The 14,602-nt window shown below is 46.8% G+C and overlaps 1 protein-coding gene across 2 annotated transcripts in view; it reads left to right on the top strand.

The window, feature by feature from the left end:
• PPEF1 (protein phosphatase with EF-hand domain 1) overlaps nt 1-14,602 on the top strand; it is a 471,481-nt gene that overhangs the window by 375,526 nt on the left and 81,353 nt on the right. For both annotated transcript variants that reach the window (XM_069204506.1, XM_069204505.1), the window contains exon 13: nt 11,623-11,765. In XM_069204506.1, the coding sequence (XP_069060607.1) occupies nt 11,623-11,765 (143 nt within the window). The remainder of the gene's footprint in view (nt 1-11,622; nt 11,766-14,602) is intronic.

Here is a 14,602-nt window from a genome sequence, read left to right as displayed (position 1 = left end):
AAAGCCACAAAAGCACATGACAAAAAACAATAAAATCAATTTTAACAGCAAGAGACATCACCATCGCCCATGTACAACCAATTAAAGGATTAAAAACAGCTAAGATTCATACTTATTCCATATACGAGAGACTGAGCTAATGTAATCTAAAATTACACAACACACATTAGGAGAACCTAGGCATTGCAGATACACTAAACCTTCGACGTGGCCCCTCAATCCTGAATTATGCAAAACAGGGGACAAAAAGAAATCTCTGGGTATGGAATACTAGAGACAAAAAAACATAAAATGTCTAAAACTTTGCGGGGTGAAATTATCACAGGGGCATGGGGGTAAGTCCGTATGCAATGACTCACTTGTAGAGAAAACAAACTTGCGGTCCAGCAAACCAAGACAGAAAAGAGTTCACCAATGACGGTAGCATGGGTTAAAAATCTAATCTATGTAAGGTTCCATAAGTTGTTTGGTGGATAACGCCACATATGTTGTACCCGTGGGCTTATCCAGAACCTCTTTAATGTGATTATCACTACGATACTTTAGGTAACAGTCTTTAAAGTGAAGTTTGTCCTTACACTCTATAATGCTAAGGTTATCGAACAGCTCACGTAAACCCAGATTAGTAAACGAGAATTTAAAATAAGCGAGCCATAGTGTAGATTCAATCCCGTACTAGGTCAATCTGTGATACATATTCTAGTTAAAGATGCTTCAGGGGTGCACCATACTTTAATTCATAAATACAAGGGTGCAAGGCCAATCAGATCTTCCAAAAAGTGCAACCCAACCTCCTCATGACACATAGAATTAGCAGTTCCTCTTGGTGCTGATAACAGCTTGCGAGTAAATCAATTTTCCACCCTTTGGAGGCTGTCTATACTAGAATAGCCCCAGAAGCCTGCACCGTAGGAACCTGACGCTAAACACTTGCTCCTGGAGAGATTCAACAACGCCCCAATATGCTTGTTTTTCAACTTAAAAGCAAATCTAAAGATAGCCTTGATGATCTGTGTCAGCGACTGACCTTTGGATGCCACTAATTTCACCCATCTTAAAGATGATGAAAAAAGGATCCCCAGTTAATTAGAACTCTTCATCTTTACCAAGGTGATATCACCCATCTTAAAGCACTTTGATTTTGTGCCACAGGGCAGAAGATAGGATTTGGCATAATTTATTTTCAAACCCAAATCATGCATAAACACTAAAAACAGATTCAGTAAACTCTGGAGACTATTAGCGGTCCAGGCAATTAATACCACGTCGTCTCCATATAATAAAATCGGAATGGACTTGCCCCCCATAGATGGTACATCCTTGTTCTACTAGAAATGTACTTATCCCGTTTATATAGAGGAAGAACAGAAAGGGAGCCAAAATACATTCTTATCTTACACCCCGGGTCGAATGAATATACAATGACTACTCACAGTAGGGCCATACCTTACCCTAGCTGTGAGGTCATGATGCAAGCGCCTTATGAGAGTTAAAAGATCAGACTCCACTCCCATATTGTCCATGAGCTCCCAAAGCTTTGATCCATTAACCAGGTCAAAAGCACTTCACAATTCAAAAAAGGCCAAATGCACAGATGACTTTCGAGCCTTGACTTATTTACTCATAATTAAATAGAGATTCAGGCACTGCTAGATTGTACCCGGCCTAAAACCGAACTCATCATGTTTGTTGTTCGACGATGCCCAGTTCTTGAGGCGGTCCAAGAAATGGGGACAGGACCTAGCACTACTGCTCTAAAAACGTTGTAAGGAGAGGAGCCCACAGATCAAGATTTGATTTCAATAAAACTGCGGGAACTCCATCCGGGCTGGGAGCCTTGCCAGCAACACACTTCATTATGGCTTCTGTGACCTCCTAGACTTCAATTGTGACTTGGAACCTAACAGACTCAATAAGGATTGGAGAAGAATCAGCCAAACCAACTGTTCTATGTGGATCATCACCATCAAAAATATTTGAGATGTGGGACCTCCGTGCTTCTCAATGAGGGGGGTATAATTTTTTAAAGAATAGTCAATTGATTACCCTCCAAAACTTATAACTATCCTTGAGCCTCCCTGCCTCTTCTAAATTGTCCCATGCCTTTGTCCTTATTTTGGCTTTCCTTGGCTTTCCTCGCATCCAAGATAGCCTTATATTCCCTCTTGGCATTCTTTACATCACCAGAACCTTGGCATTCTTTACATCACCAGAACATGTGTTGGATGATCTTCAACCAGTGACAATCCCTTTAAACCCTAAGTGACTACACAGATGCTTCAGGCTCAAAGTATAACTTGCTTCACCAAACAGGAGTGCTTGGGAGCCTCATTACCTATCAATGCTTAATCTTCCTGTCGGATACACTCTGTTGAGAAGATGTTTGATGGATGTCTGAAAAGGTTTAGGCGTGTTTTTATTTTTTTGCATTGCATCGTTTTATACTGCTCAGCAGTATGGCACTTTGACTGCTCAATATTTCTTTTACTGTAAGAGCTTACCTAAGGTTTATGACCGAAATGTCATATGATTGATTTGAACTTGTTGCTCGATCAGAGCATAGATGAGAACAACCTGATTTGAAACTGAAGACCTAATGGTAAGTTGAAACATATAATGCGAAATCAAACTAAAGTATCTTAATGGTCTCTTCTAATCTGAGATATGTTTTTACTCTTACATTAAGAGATCACCAGGTGGGCCTAATGGACAGCTGGGAACCTTGTGTGAAACAGTAGCAGGTTCTCCGAAATCACCCACACCAAAAACACCATTGAAAAGCTCCTTGCAACCCATCCTATACCAAAGTATAGCAAAGATATATGGTTAGTACTGAAGGTCACTTCTGTAGTGGACCCACCCACTAGCTGCCTAAGGACATAGCCTGACCCATTTTAGTCCCACACAAATAATGACAAACATACTATCCCACTCAACATCAGAAAAAACATGTGAGATATACTTGTAGTTTTTTTCTTACCCAAGCCTGTGACATATGCTCCTACCATTACAATTGGGAGGCAGGTGAGAACCTTAGAAGAAGTGCATTTGATAAAGGTAGTATATTGTAATAAAACCTTGGGCCCAAAAGTGGATTAAATTTGTGTTTTATGCAATGTTTAATCACTTCCACTGAGTTTTCGGTAGACACATATAAACAGCCATTGTCACCAAAATTTAGAACTCTATCTAGGTCTACTTAATAGAAATGTATGTATTACGGAGGTTTGCACCGAGGCTTTCATTTAGGATAAAGTGAATATAGGTCCCTTTAGAAAATTGAAACCAAAGACTTTCGAGAAAATAATGCGGTACGTGCTGCCAGTTTTCACTTTGTCCAATCCTGTGACACATAATACCATTTCTAGATAAGAGGATATTAGAAATGTGGTATGGTTGTAATGTTATTATTGTCAACCAAGTATAGAAGTTTTTGGGGCGTGGCCAGGAGCCGATGAAGCTGCACGTGTAGAGCGGCTCTCCGGGGCCGAGAACGGGACCCGGACCGAAACCTAGCCATCAACAAGCCCTGAAAACCCCATCAAACTCGTTCCCAACATTGGCGGTCCCCCGAACAGAACTAGGAGAAGTGGCGGCACTTACGAACAACTAAGAAAGAAGAAAATACGATCGAGCCCCGGAGCTCCAGAAAACCAAGATGGCGGCTGCATGGGGAACCGGGCCCCACATTGCAGAAATAACAAAGTTCCCTGACCCTAAGATGCGATCCCGACACCCCAAACTGATGTAGTTGGGAAGCAGCGACCCTTAAAGCCACATTAGGAGAGAGGTGAGGAACAGCAGCGTGAACGTATCGGCACGGGGCCCGGAGGCCTGAAAATCCAAGGCGGAATTTGCACCGGGTCGTGTGGGCATACTGAAATGCCAGGCTCCCGGAGGCGGCGGCGCCCACCGGGAGCCCCCATCCCGACACAGCTGGGAGCTTACAGCATCGACTGGGACCCTGATTGGCAGGCGGGGCCCATCCGCTGCCTAGAACGGGATTGCAACCCAGACCCTGTGAACCCGAGCGACCAACCACCCGGAGACCGGAGAGAAGACAATGGAAACGGGGGAACAAACTGAGCACTCAACCAACTCAAGCGCAGTGAGTAACCAATGATCCAAGCACCTCCTAGAGGCATATACCCCCCCTCCCTGGGGAGCCCCCGAGGGACTACTCCAGAATCTCCACAGTAGCGACCGGGCCCCAACATCAGAACTAATAACATTAACGTAAACCAGCCCACTGGGGGCCCCCATCCCGACACAGCTGGGAACTTGCGGCACTGACTGGGACCTGGAGCGAACGGGAGAGGTCCATCGGCGGCCCAGAACGGAGTCGCAACCCAGATCCTGTGAACTCGAGTGTACAACCTCCCAGAGATCGGAGAGACAGCAATGGAAACGGGGGAGTAAACTGAGTACTCAACCAACCGCAGTGAGTAACCAATGATCCAACCACCCCCCAGAAGCATAAAACCCCCCCCCCGAAGTGCTCCCGAGAGACCATTCCAGAGTCTCATCAGTAGCGACTGGGCCCTAACATCAGAACTAATAACATTAACGTTAACCTACCCAGCCGCGCACCGGCCTAAGCACCCCGGTCGAACTAAGAGAATTGCACGCCGACCGCAACTTATTTTGCCCACCAACGCCCCGGTGGGTGCCCCCGCCGCGTTGAGGGCTGCACAAAACGCTAATCCCCTCGCTTAAAACCCTAATCATCTATTTGACAAAAGTAACGACCTATTAAAGGTGTGCCCTCCGTAGACCATAATCGGAAGCCCTTATCCTAACCTGCTGCAAATAGACGCCCTCACCTCTACCAACACCAGATAAAGCTAACAAAATGGGCAAGCCCAAAAAACGCAATGGCCAAGACCAAGAAGAACCAACAGCAGACAAGATGTCCGGACAGCCCCCACACTCGGCCTCCCAAAGCACAACAACTCAACAAGAAACAACCCTGGATACAATCCTACAAGCCATAAGGGAATCTCGCGAAGCACTCAAACAAAAAATAGATAATCTAACAGTGGACTTATCACTGCTGAGAGACGATCATCGAAAACTCACATAAAGAGTGGGGGCTACAGAAAAAACATTAAACTCGGTGACGTCCTCTCAAAAGACATTGACTTTAGAGACGTCCGAATTAATATCCAGGATCAAAATCCTAGAATCCAGAGCCGAGGACGCCGAGAATCCGGAGGAGCAACCTGAGAATAATCGGAATACCGGAAGGCATGGAACTCTCAGCAGTGAACACAGAGTCATTCCTAGAAAATTGGCTCAAAGACACAGTCCCGCCAGAGGGCTTTTCGGCGTTCTTTGCGATCGAAAGAGCACACCGAGTCCCCGGCAGACCCCTCCACCGGGATCCAGACCCCGCCCGATAGTAGCAAAACTACTGCACTTTAAGGACAGGGACTATATCCTTTCGCAAACTCGTATTAAAGGGGAAATCATACGTGGACAACCAGCGTATTATGGGGGAGCCGCCCGCCTGGAGGGAACCGCCAGAATACCGCTGCGCGGTCAAAAGACCGCCGCGGGTATTCTGGGTTTCCCACTGGGCTGGCGGGCGACCGCCAAAAGGCCGCCCGCCAGCCCAGTGGGAAACACCCCTCCATGAGGATGCCGGCTCCGAATGGAGCCGGCGGAGTGGAGGATGTGCAACGGGTGCAGTGGCACCCGTCGCGTATTTCAGTGTCTGCAAAGCAGACACTGAAATACAAAGTGGGGCCCTCTTACGGGGGCCCCTGCAGTGCCCATGCCATTGGCATGGGCACTGCAGGGGCCCCCAGGGGCCCCACGACACCCCTCACCGCCATCCTGTTCCTGGCGGGCGGAACCGCCAGGAACAGGATGGCGGTGAGGGGGTCGGAATCCCCATGGCGGCGCAGCAAGCTGCGCCTCCATGGCGGATTCCCATGGGCAGCGGAAAGTCGGCGGTACACCGCCGACTTTCCGTTTCTGGCCGCGGCTGTACCGCCGCGGTCAGAATGCCCGGCGGAGCACCGCCAGCCTGTTGGCGGTGCTGCCGCCGACCCCGGCCCCGGCGGTCCATGACCCCCTATGTCTTTAAGCGAGCCAAGTGGATCATCCCGCGCCCCTGGCAGGAAACGTGGTAGATCCTCTAAAAGAGCACTAGAAACTGCACCCTCCAGACACCAATCATTACAAGGAATGCGCGAAGCAGTAGATGCAGTAGCGGCCTTGAACAGAGGAGCTCCACTCTGCTCGCAAACCTCAGGTGATGTCTCGGACCATGACTCGAGCTGCGGGAGTCTTTCAATCTCATCCCAAGATACTTGCACCAATCTACCAAAAGTGACCCCCAGAACGGCGGAAGAACTCATCTAACTCTGCAAGAACCTGTCAGCGATCTCCCAATTTACCAAGCGATCACCCTCTATATACAGCCCCTGTAGAGGTGAACCCTCTAGGCAACCACTAGGGTGTAGTGATCCTCGAACACTCACTCACGGGCAGCAAATATTCTTTAGCCGGGTCCCCGGAACGTCCCGGGGTGTAAGCTCTCGGCCCTGACGCGCCTCCCACCTCCAATAGGAAATAGGATAGTTTGTATGGTTTGGACAGGGAAAGTTTTGTTATCTGGTCCTGGGGAGAGGGAGTTGGGGAAAGTTCGGATTAGAGTTGGGAATGGGACAATTCATGCAAACACAATCACTTTAGAAGGCAGATCTCAAACTAAATATAGGTCGACTAACTTAACCCCACTCGCCGCAGAGCCCGTGAGTCCAAACAATACAAAATCCACAATTACCTCAAGCGAAGAGGAATACACATAGCCCTACTACAAGAAACTCACCTGATAGAGCAGGAAGTTAAAGCCCTTAGCAAAAGATGGAGAGGTCAAATAATTGCCACTAACTACTCAGCCTATGCAAGGGGAGTTCTTATGTGGATCTGTCCCGGAGTCCCTTTCCAAATAATCCACAAGGCTATCGATAAAGAGGGTAGATACGTGATAGCAAGTGGAAGATTAGGTGGCAGAGAACTGACAGTAGGAGGAGTATACGCCCACAATAACGACCAAGATAAAATTCCTCGACGGATTATCGCTAGAATTAGGTCCTTTTCTGGCTGGCACAAATATAATCGGAGGGGACTTTAACTGCATTACTAGTAACACCCTAGATAGATAGCACCCCCCAGTATCACAATCCCAATCGCTGAAAATGGCGAAGCAATTCACAGAATGGCAACAACACTGGCAATTAATAGATTGTTGGAGAACACTTAACCCACACTCCAGGGACTACTCATACTACTCACCAGTACATGATTTACATGTTAGACTCGACTCCATCCTGGTATCCCCTGAAATACAGAGCGACGTGGTATCCGCAGAATATCTTAGCCGATCGATATCTGATCATAACCCCTTGATAGCTTCACTATCCTGGGGAAGAGAGAGACCGACAATCCCAACTTGGCGCCTCAGAGCGGAAATGCTCGAAGACGAAGCGTTCAAACACACATTACACACAGCTATTGGAGAATTTTTCAAACACAACGAGGGTACGGCATCTACTAGATCCATTGAATGGGAAACTTTTTAAATAGTTATCCGGGGAAAATGCATTGCTGAAAATATAGGTGCCCGAAAGTCAATTGAAGCAGAACTTCTTCAACTGGAAGACTCTCTTAGATACCTGGAAAGAAAGTACCCCACACAACCCAACTTACACCCTGCAATAGTGGCTACTAGGACACAAATTTACGTAGCTGCTAATACACTTGCCCGCTTTGATTATAAACAGCACGTAACCAGACTACACTCAGAAGGCGACAAAGCTAGCGCTTTACTTGCCTGGCTCGCGCAACCCCCAAAAAAACAAACTGCAATAGTCGAAGTTGAAAACTCACAGGGTACACATGTCTACACCCAAAAAGACATTAACTCTGTCTTCCAAGAGTACTATGCACTCTTATATGCTCCCCCCACCATAACACTGACCCCTACCCAGTTACATGAATTAGAGACCTTCACCACCCCCAACCTGTCAACTGAAGACATTTCGGCTTTAGCGACGCCTATATCGATCACGGAAATAAAAACTGCAATCCAAAGTATGGCCAGGGGTAAAGTCCCAGGAGCGGATGGACTTCCACTAGAATTTTACCAACAATATCAAGACCTACTAGCCCCCCACCTCTGCGCATTATATACAGAAGCGTGGAATAGTAACTCCCTCCCCCAATCCACCAACACTGCTATTATGATCCCCCTGTTGAAACCAGATAGACCCGCCACAGACGTCCGCTCTTATCGCCCCCTATCAATGCTCAACATAGATTACAAAATTTTAAGCCAGATTTTAGCTGACAGATTACTCCCCCATATGCCCTCATTGATCCACCAAGACCAATCGGGTTTCATACCCAATCGTAGCACATCCCAAAACATTAGACGCCTCATATCAATACTCCATTCTTTACCCCCAAACTTACCACAAGCGGCGATCATCTCGGTAGATATAGAGAAGGCATTTGATAGCTTAAGATGGGACTATCTTGAACAAGCTATGCTAAAACTGGGGCTGGGCAAAGGATTTGTAAAGTGGACCAAACTTTTATATACTAACCCTACTGCAAGAGTAAAAACAGGCAACTACATATCCCCTCCATTTCAGGTTGGCAGGGGCACAAGACAAGGATGTCCATTATCCCCCCTTCTTTTTGCAATCGCAATAGAGCCCCTAGCGCATATGGCAAGAACAGGCCTCTACTATAGGGGCATCCCAATAAATAATTGGACCCACTACATCGCATTATACGCAGACGACATGTTGCTCTTCCTACAAAACTTAGAATCAGATTTACCTGGGGCCATGAGAATGATGGACAGTTACGGAACTGCCTCCGGACTTCGGATTAATTGGAGAAAGTCCACCATCTTCCCACTGCACAAAGAAACCCCGGAACCAAATGACACAAGAGGCCTCCCCTTGTCACCTAACACATTCAAATACTTAGGAGTTCAAATTTACCACTCAGTAGATGACCTACTAGAAGGAAACATACAAGGAGCACTCAGAGGGATCAGAACCAGTATGCGCTTTTGGGAAACATTACCACTAACAGTCACAGGCAGAGTAGCTCTTCTTAAAATGATAGTGCTGCCCAGATTGCTGTACTATTTCTCAACTATCCCACTCATAATCCCGAAAGCAGTATTCAAAGAGATTGAGTCCATGTCTACAAACTTCATTTGGGGTCCGAGTAGACATAGAATGGCACTAAGAACACTCCAGAGACCTACAGCTGAAGGTGGCTTAGCCGCCCCGGATATGGAGTTATACTACTGGGCAGGGCAACTTCAATGGGTTGCAAAATTATTATGCAACCCTTCAACCGACACTGATCTACGCCTTCCCTTAAACTGCCCCACAGACAGGATACTGGGCATACTACTGAACCCCCGGAAAACTAAACAGCTGCTCCCGATAGAATGGGAGTCTGCTAGACACTGTTGGTACCAGCATCTGAAACGCTCCCACATTAATACCCCTTCCGCCCCGGAGGCCCCACTGTCCTGCATGACCCACATCTCAGGGAAGCAAAATATATCAGGCCTCAATAAACTGATTTAGCATAATATTACTTAACTAGGAGACCTATACGGCGGAGGGAAACTCCTCACATACACTGAGCTACAAACACAATATAACCTCCCCCCCGGTTTATTCATTACCCACAACGCCATCATTAAAATCACCCAAAAAACCTGGAGAACTGGAAACCTTGAACCCCCCCACTCATAACAGTTGCAATACCATTTGCTCCATTGGGGATCTAAAAGGCGTAGTATCCGGAATCTACAAAGCGCTACAAGCCAGCACATGCCTACCCCTAGAAAAACTTAAAAACAAATGGCAATCGGACTTGAATGTCGCTTGGGATGAAAAGCAATGGGATCAGATCGTTTCTCGTATCTATCCAGTATCCAGAAACGCCAGGTTCAAATTAATAAACCTGATCTCCAAAATCTATAGAACAAACTCCTCAAGCTGTCCCAGATGCACGGAGCCTGCAGCCAACCTCATACATATGCTCTGGAGCTGCCCCCAACTTAACATATTCTGGGAAGAGGCCTTTGCTAAAACTTCAGCCTGCACTGATAGATTATTAATTAAATCCCCGGCAGTGGCGCTACTGGGGGACTTTCCACGCCTGACAGCCCTTAAAATTCATAGACCTTCCTCTAATCCTAGCAAGAAGGGAAATAACCACAAACTGGAAATCATCAATGGGCCCACAAATATCCAGATGGCAAAACTCTTTAGTGAAGTGGGCAGAAGCAGAAGGAACGACACTGCTTCGCGAGGCACTACGCGAACTCCGACCAAGGGATGACGCATCCCAATGGGAATTAATCCTGGAAAAACTCAAATCACCAAATGCATTCTCCGAAGAATCAAACAGAATCACTACGGATTCAGATACAGACTCAAACGCAACACAGGAATCCTAAGGCTCTGCGAGCGAGGACAATAACAACTAACTATAGAGACTTGCCAACTGTGAATAATTTTTGTATAATTTGTAGCATGAGGGGAGGGAGGGGGGAACAGTTAATCTAAGCACCTTTGCGATAATGTTATTGTTATATTCAAAAACTGGAATAAAATCTTTAAAAAAAAAAAAGTATAGAAGTTATTTTGATTTGGGATTAACAGTTATATGTGCTTTAGAAAATATTTAAAGGATGACATAGTATCATAACGTGGTTACTAAAGCAAGAGTTTGCCGATGCTGGAATTCTTCTGTATGTATAATTTTCAAAACTTCTCTTTGAGTTCTTGAAGTGTAGGCTTTCCCAAAAGAAAAATCTTACACCTCTATGATTGGAATATCAAACCCAGAGTGCCCCAAAGACCAATACTTTCCTGAATTCCGCGTGTGGTTTTTGCAAATATGTGAAATTAAAATCACAAACCCAGATTACCCATAGAACGACAAAGGAAAACAAATAGTTTGGCTATAATTCCTGAACTCTGAAAAAGTATTTGGCTTCAAAACAATGCGTGCCTTATAAAATTAACGTAAAATAGCCCTCGAGCACTGATCCCAATGCTGATCTCAGCGCCTGGATAACCTCCTGGGTGATTAGTTGCACATTATAAATCTACTGATTGCTTGATTAATTGATTGATGGAGTTTAATGACATGGGAAACTGTTACGCACATTCTAGATGAATTTGAGCCACGGACTGAAACGTCTTTTTGTCTCTCTTGTGAATAGTGCAGTAAGTATTCTTTTCACTGCAGTAATTTTGAGATCAAGGCTAACTCTACCAGCACTACAAAAAAATAGTCATGGATCTGAATGTAAATTCCACCAGAAAAGAGATGAATTGAAGACAGGCAAAGTCAATGCCAGCAATCCAGTACGGGTGTGTCTACCATACATTTTTTACCACCACCAAATGTTTATATTTTTAGGATACTGAAGAATATGGAAATTGTGAACTTTTACATTTATTCATAAATATTAATTTTGCAGTGTACTCTTCTAGTTACTCCCACTAGGTAAAACTGTACTCAGAATAATATGAAATGAAAATGTTTTTTCTTCAAAAAACACAGGTTGTCACCATTTTTTCTGCCTCCAACTACTATGAAGAGGGCAGCAACAGAGGGGCTTATCTAAAACTGGGTCCAGATCTGGTGCCTCGGTTTGTGCCATATCAAGTCAGTAAATCTACACGCAAAATGACTCTTCAGCAGAGGTGAGAAGTAGCTGTAGAAATGTAATATTTCCATAATAAATATCTTAGTGGGCTACTTTGTTGTCTTTTGGCCTCCACCCGCCTTGTTGCACCATCTTGCTGGGGTGGGACTACATCCCCCAGCATCCCTGCCTGCAAGAAGGGGAAAGGAGAGTTGGGGACAGTGACTCTCAAAATGCGCTAAAAGCGCATCTGGCAGCCTGTGACACAGGATGCGCCTGGGTGAGTGCCCAGGCCAAGATCGGGCCCGTCTTCAACTGTCAACGGCCGGGAGAGGCTGGGCCATCTCATTTGAAACTTTTGGTGGGTGTCTTCTTACAGTAAGTTTAACCATATTCCTATTATTTTGAAGCAATGTCCACGAACGTAGGCAAACGTAACTTGGCAGTGGGAAAGGATCCTGCTGTGACCTCCTCAAATGTTGGTACCACTTTGGATTCTTTTTTGGTCCAGGCCATCAGTGTTGTCTCCAAAGAAATCGAACTCACAGGAAGGTGGTTGTCTCTTGAGCTGGGAGACAATATTAGTCCTGCTAATTCACAGCTTAACTCACCTTTTCTGATGCTACTGATGTAGTTATGGAGGACACCATAAATATGCCGAGCCCTGAGGTCTGTACCACTGCACTGGTGAGGCCAGTACAAGAAGGGCCAGCATCAGATTCTTTGTTAGCCATACCTGATCCTGGCCTCAATAGCAGCACATGTGAGCCCTTTGCGAAAAAGAAAAGAAAATATAAAACAGGAAGGGTTTCACGTAACTCAAACAACTTGGGCTCTAAATCACTTCAATGTAACATGGATTCCCTCTCTCAACAGGTCTCTATACCTGCTGTGTCTAATGACATGTGCTTAGTAGAGCACAATTTATCTTGGGAAGGCCTGGTGGACAGAGTGAAGATGACATTAGCTGCTGCTATTGCTCTCATCTTGGAAAGACTAAGGCCCATATTTATACTGTTTCACACAAAACTGCACTAATGCAGTTTTGATAGAAAAAGTTTGCAGCCAGCTAGCCTCATTCCAAGATCCCGGCCGGGCGTCTTATTTATGGAATGGCACAATCCGGCGTAAAGGGTGGGCTAACATCATGGAAAATGAAGTTAGCCGGGTGGGGGTGATGCTAAACCTACCATACCACATGACTCTTGTCTTATAAAAGACAGGAGTCATGCCCACCACCCGAATGGCCAGCACAGAGGACAAGGGTCCCCTGGGTATGGCCATTGCACCCAGTGTCATGTATGGGGTCCCATTTCGGGGCCCCCAATGGCACTTTAAAAAATAAACAAAAATACTTACCTCTGCCTACCTATACTTACCTGGGATGGGGTCCCCCATCCCCTGGTGTCCTTCTGGTGTGGGTGTCCCTGGGGCCTGGGAAGGGCCCCTGTCGACTCATACCATGGTGGTCCACTATGGAAATAGGCCCACATGTCCCCTAACGCCTGCCCTGACCCACAGGTCTAGTGCCAAAGAATAAATTTGGAGTTAAGTTTGTGCTTAGTTAGCGTCAGTAAAAATGACGCTAATTCTGCGCAAAGCAAGTATAAATCTGGGCCTTAGGGCCTCATTACGAACCTAAAGGTCTCATGACAGCCAGGTTCGCGGATGGCGGTTGGACCGGCACCAATGTGGTGGTCCGAGCTCCAAATTATGACTGCAGTGGTCATGCCGCGGTTGGACCGCCAGCACCACCACGATCGGAGAGCACAGCAGTCTGGCGGTTGTGGCGGTCCTAATCTGCCAGGGCAGCGCTGCAAGCAGCAATGCCCTGGGGATTACGACTTTGTTCTGAGTCAGCGATTTCATGGCGGTAGCACTGCCATGAAAAGGCTGGCGGAAAACGGGTGCAGGAGGCCCCAGGGGGGCCCCTGCACTGCCCATGAACTTGGCATGTGCTGTGCAGGGGCCCCCCTGGCTAGCACCGTTGCAATGCTTTGTAGACAGTTAAAATTGTGAGGGTGCTGCTGCACCCTGCATCCTAAAGCATTGCCTCCGGCTTGATTACGAGCCAGACACAATGCTGTAGCGTGTTTCCTGCTACGCTGGCAGGCAAAAATTCAGTTTTCCGCCCGCCAACCTAGCAGGAAACTCGTAATGGGCCGGTAGGGAGGTAGCCACAATGGTGGCAACCTCCCCGTTGGAAGTTCGGCGGACAGGTAAAACCGTCTGCCGAGCTCATAATCAGGCCTTAAGTGTTCTGGAAGGGGTTAGTAATGATTTAGTGCCTGATTACGAGTTTGGCTGTTAGAAAACCTGACAGCCAGACCCGTGGTGAGGACACCCCCGCAGAGCTGGCAGTCTCCCCACTGACCCCATTACGAGTTTTCCACTGGGCTGAACGGCAGAAACCATGGTTTTGTCGGTCTGCCCAGTGTAAAACGTGAATTGGAATTGGACTTGGCTTCACATTGAGCCGAGGCCAATGCCACGCCACAGGGGGCCCCCCTAGCACCCTCAGAAAGCACAGCAGACATTGCATATTCAGATGGTGCTGGGGAGAGGGGCTCTTGAGCTGCCCACGACAATGTCGTGGGCAGTGCAGGAGCCCCCCTGTGGCCCGCTGCACTTGTTTTCCACCAGCCATTTCATGGCAGTTGAACCACCATAAAAAGGCTGGAGGAGAACATGGTTGTAATCAGCACAGCAGTACTGATTTCAGCTCTGCCGTAGTTGATTACAACCACGACCGTCGCCATACCGTTGGGATCAGAGATCCTGGCGGAGATGGTGGTCTTTTGGCGGCACCGACTGCCATTCTTGTAATATGGTGGTCAGACTGCCACAGCCATGGCGTTCTCCACCGCAAGTCGGATGGTCTTCGGACTGCCAGAC

The sequence above is a fragment of the Pleurodeles waltl genome, chromosome 8 (genome assembly GCF_031143425.1).
Source record: "Pleurodeles waltl isolate 20211129_DDA chromosome 8, aPleWal1.hap1.20221129, whole genome shotgun sequence".
Taxonomy (NCBI): Eukaryota; Metazoa; Chordata; class Amphibia; order Caudata; family Salamandridae; genus Pleurodeles; species Pleurodeles waltl.
Note: the sequence above shows the minus strand (reverse complement) of the source record. Positions and strands in the feature narration are given on the sequence as shown.